The 4217-nt window shown below is 40.5% G+C and overlaps 1 protein-coding gene across 1 annotated transcript in view; it reads right to left on the bottom strand.

Annotated features, from left to right (window-relative positions):
* LOC110315315 (guanylate-binding protein 1-like) overlaps positions 1–1056 on the bottom strand; it is a 7388-nt gene extending 6332 nt beyond the window's left edge. The window contains exon 1 of the mRNA XM_021189400.1: positions 861–1056. Coding sequence (XP_021045059.1) covers positions 861–1056 — 196 coding nt within the window. The remainder of the gene's footprint in view (positions 1–860) is intronic.
* Positions 1057–4217: the final 3161 nt, after the last annotated feature.

Here is a 4217-nt window from a genome sequence, read left to right as displayed (position 1 = left end):
AAGAGGTATTGCTGGATCCTCCGGTAGTACTATGTACAGTTTTCTGAGGAACCGCCAGACTGATTTCCAGAGTGATTGTACAAGCTTGCAATCCCACCAGCAATTGAGGAGTGTTCCTCTTTCTCTACAACCTCGCCAGCATCTGCTGTCATCTGAATTTTTAATCTTAGCCATTCTGACTGGAGTGAGATGGAATTTCAGGGTTGTTTTGATTTGCATTTCCCTGATGACTAATAATGTTGAACATTTTTTCAGGTGTTTCTCAGCATTCGGTATTCCTCAGTTGAGAATTTTTCTTTAGTTCTGTGCCCCATTTTTTAATGGGGGTTATTTGAATTACTGGAGTCCAGCTTCCTGAGCTCTTTGTATATATTGGATATTAGTCCTCTTTCAGATTTAGGATTGGTAAACTCCTTTCCCAATCTGTTGGTGGCCTTTTTGTCTTGTTNACAGTGTCTTTTGCCTTACAACTGTCTCTTCCTACTGTTGAGTTATTTGATCTAGGTTGTCTGGCTTATGTAGGAAGGCCATTTACCTGCTGAGCCATCTTCTTGGCCTCCCCTTAGCGTTTTGAAGAATGGCTTAGAGTTTCTTACAGAATAGTATATAAATTAACTATTTTATTAGTACTGTCTCCTTTCTAGGGTAGGAAGAATTTTGCTTTCAAATGAGACTAAAGATGGAGTAAAGAGAATCATGGAGCTGACTGATTCCCTGAAATAAAATCAACATAAGAGATAAACTGTTGAGGACACTGGATTTCAGTGTCTACCTCCTTCTCTAACTTTCTTTCTCACAACCAGGGCTTACAATGTGGCTGAACAGAGGGGACTCAGCAAAGCTTTGTTGGTGGCACTCACCTGTTCTCTTCCCAGCCAGCTTGTTCATCAGGTAGGATTTTCCTGTGCGGTAGAGGCCCACGATCGCCACCACCACCACAGGCTGAGTGATGGCTGACAGGATCTCCAGGGCCTTCTGATTGGTTCTCAGTTGTCCTTTTACATTCTCAATGAGGCATATGGGCTGGGACATGTGTATATTTGGGGACGTGTCCATTGGAGTTCCTTGACTTTGAGGATAAAGGTGGAAAAAAAAATTAGAATTCCTTTCTCTTCTTGGAAGGTGGAGTCATGCAACCCTCCAGCATGAACAGAAATTTTAGTGAATTGTTCAAGTGGTAAGGGAAAAATTAGCATAATCATAGGAGGTTGTGAAAATATTATCCAAGAAGTGAAATAAAATGATAGTATTAATTAATCTTCAAAACTGATTTGTTAACAACTCATATCTTCCATTAATGTTATCATTGGGGAGATTACTTAATGATTCTAATTTTAAAATGTGTGCAATGTTGAACAGGAAAGATAATTTATTAAAAATAATTTGTATTAATTTACCCTTTTTTGGAGATATTACCGTATCTCACTTTTCCCTTTCCTCCCTTGAAATGTTTTCATATACCCTGTGTACTGTTATTCAGACTAATGATCTCTTTTTCCACTAATTGTTATTAAATGCATATATGCATATTTACATAGGTACACAAATATTCCTACTTATTACCTGTTCAGTCTTTATAATGATGCATGCATGTGTGTTTTCAGAGTTAATGGATGTTTTTTTAAATTCCATTTATAGAATTATCTTTTTAAAAACTATACTTCCTTAATGTTGGTTTGATGGCTGAGCATGTAGAAGTGCTGTGTCAAGTGTGACAACCTGAAAAATATCCCCATGATCTATATGGTAGCAGGAGAACACCAACTCTCATAAATTCTCCTCTCATGTCTACATATGCTCCATGGCATGTGTACACCTCATATGCAAACACACATAAAGAAATCGATAAATGAAAACATTAAAAACTCCTTAAAATTTAATTTGATTTAATTGATGTTAGCATTGGGTGAATTCATTTTTATTTAGACTACATGTAAAAAGTTGAATATGTACGTATATCAACTCATCAGTTCTTTTGATGAGTAAAGACTCTCATAGACAAACACTCCATCTTCATCATGTTTGTCTTTAGATAATAGTCTGCACAGTGTTGAGTACTGCCCCTCCCTCTGGCTTTCAAGAACATTTTGGTGAAATGCACATGCACAAAGATCTTTGTGCAGCCAGTCCAGGAGTGAAATCAGCACAATTTACTTGTGTGTATTTGATGGAAACAGGCCATTCTGGACTAGGATCTCCTCCAAGTCATGGAAGGGTCCCAAAAAGAAAAACGAACATATGAACCACTCCAAGTTAATGCTCTAGAAGCCTGATGCACTGATGAAACTTCAGTGAGTTTGGAGAGCTGGAATGTTACAGACCCAGAGCCTGTAAATCTCTTTGCCACCTCAGACTTGACATTACATTTATCACCCAATTCTCCATTTGACCTAACATCCTTTTATTAGGGAAGATCATTTTTGGTAAGACAAACAATTGCCCTCAGTCCTGCACTGCAGGAGATTCTGTAGAGGAACCCTTTAGTGAAACACAGGTTTGAGTCCTGCAGGTGAGAGGAAAGCACTGGGTTCCAGGAATGAGCGAGTTTGCCCAATGAAGAGAAAATCCACTCAGAAGCCAAGTTCAGATTTGGCATTGAAGCATGTTATGCTGGTCTTCAGCTTTTCCTCAGGGTTCTAGCGTTTTCTTTCTGCCTCCACATTGTCAGTGGCTGTTGCCTTGCATCATTTACTGTTTTATATTATTTAGGATTTTCCACTCTCCTCTTTGTGGAAAGGTCAAAATGAGCACCTTTTCCCGTTGCTTAGCTGCAGTAGGAGGAGGACAGAGCAAGTACAGTCAATCTCCACTGTTATTTAACTGTGTCCCCATTAAAAAGAGACCCTGTGATCATAGGGAAGGGCAAGTCTAGCTGTTTCAGAATTCCAGCTGAATACAAGCTTAGTACTAGCACTTAGGGACCAGCTGATGGCTGATCCAGTGCCCCAGTGCACGTTCAGCTGCTAGACATCCTGATCCTGATAGTATCCATGTGACCCATAGAAAATCTTTCCACCCCCTTCCTGGTATTGTAGACCCCATGTCACTGAGAAGAACCTCCCAGAAGAAAGAAAGAATTCTGGGGAAAGAAGGGAGCTTCCTTACCTGTTCTTGCTGTTCATGGTGGGTGGACTGGCTTCCTTACTGGTCTCGTATTTCCTNCTCCAAGGTTGTGAGACTTTCTGTGAAAGTGGAAGACTAACTGTACAGCAACATTCTTAGTGCATGAGAAGGATATAATAATGAAACTGCTTGGTTCACAGCAGTGGATCAACAACCATGAAAGTNGGCTCTGGAGCTGAGCTAGTGACGGGCCTCCTGGGACTTCGCAGCCAGCACTGTCGAACATTTGCTTGAAAGCGGCCTTTGTAACTACCCGCTCTTTTGAAAAGTATCCAGTAGATATGGACATTTTTTATATAGGCAGTGACTCTGAAAGCTGGCGACCCCATGTGTTCATCTGAGATGAACAGGAAGGATATTATTCTTTAAATCGAGTTGCTTAAAATACCTCTCCTTGTGTAGCTTGTTCTTCTATCAGAACTACTTAGTAAGGGAAAGGAATTGTTTGCCATCCTCATGAACACCAGAACATTGTACTTTAAGGGTGGGGGGGCACTCTGAATATTATAAAGGGTTTTTGGACAGTAACAGTGCCCTTGTGGGGATTTCCCCCCTTAATACTGCTTTACAACCTTATCCTTCCCTAACCTTTTAGCTTCCTTGTTATTATATGTACTTCAAACTAATCTAATCTCCCCCCCTCTCTCATTTTGCAGAGAATATTACCAATGTTTTGGCAAAATGATTTAAGTCAAGTTAAGCCTGTATTTTGTCAGAAAAGATAGGTAACTCTGTTCCCAATAAGGTTTGCTCTGACTGTGGTAAGAGTGATAGAAATCCATCACTTGATCAGAGCCTGCAACTTCTCAGTCTCTGCTTCTCTGTCACAGTAACTCTACTGCTGCTGACTGTGGTCCCAGGATTTGGAGATGGCTACTGTGTCTCCATAGGTCCATACTTTGGAATCTTAGCCTCTCGAGGATCTTCATGGCTTCCTCTCTTACCTTGTGATCTTCCCCTTCCTTAAGCAATCCCACTATGATATTATTTGCTAAGACCATGGGGCTGTCTGATCATGGGGCTGTGGACCTCAGTCACACAGCTGAGCTATATAAATGTTTCTGCTTTACAAAGCACCCAATGCCCAGTGCTTT

This window comes from Mus pahari, unplaced genomic scaffold, assembly GCF_900095145.1.
Source record: "Mus pahari unplaced genomic scaffold, PAHARI_EIJ_v1.1 scaffold_8329_1, whole genome shotgun sequence".
In the NCBI taxonomy this organism is placed as follows: Eukaryota; Metazoa; Chordata; class Mammalia; order Rodentia; family Muridae; genus Mus; species Mus pahari.
The sequence above is the reverse complement of the archived record's forward strand: the minus strand, read 5'-3'. Positions and strand labels throughout refer to the sequence as shown.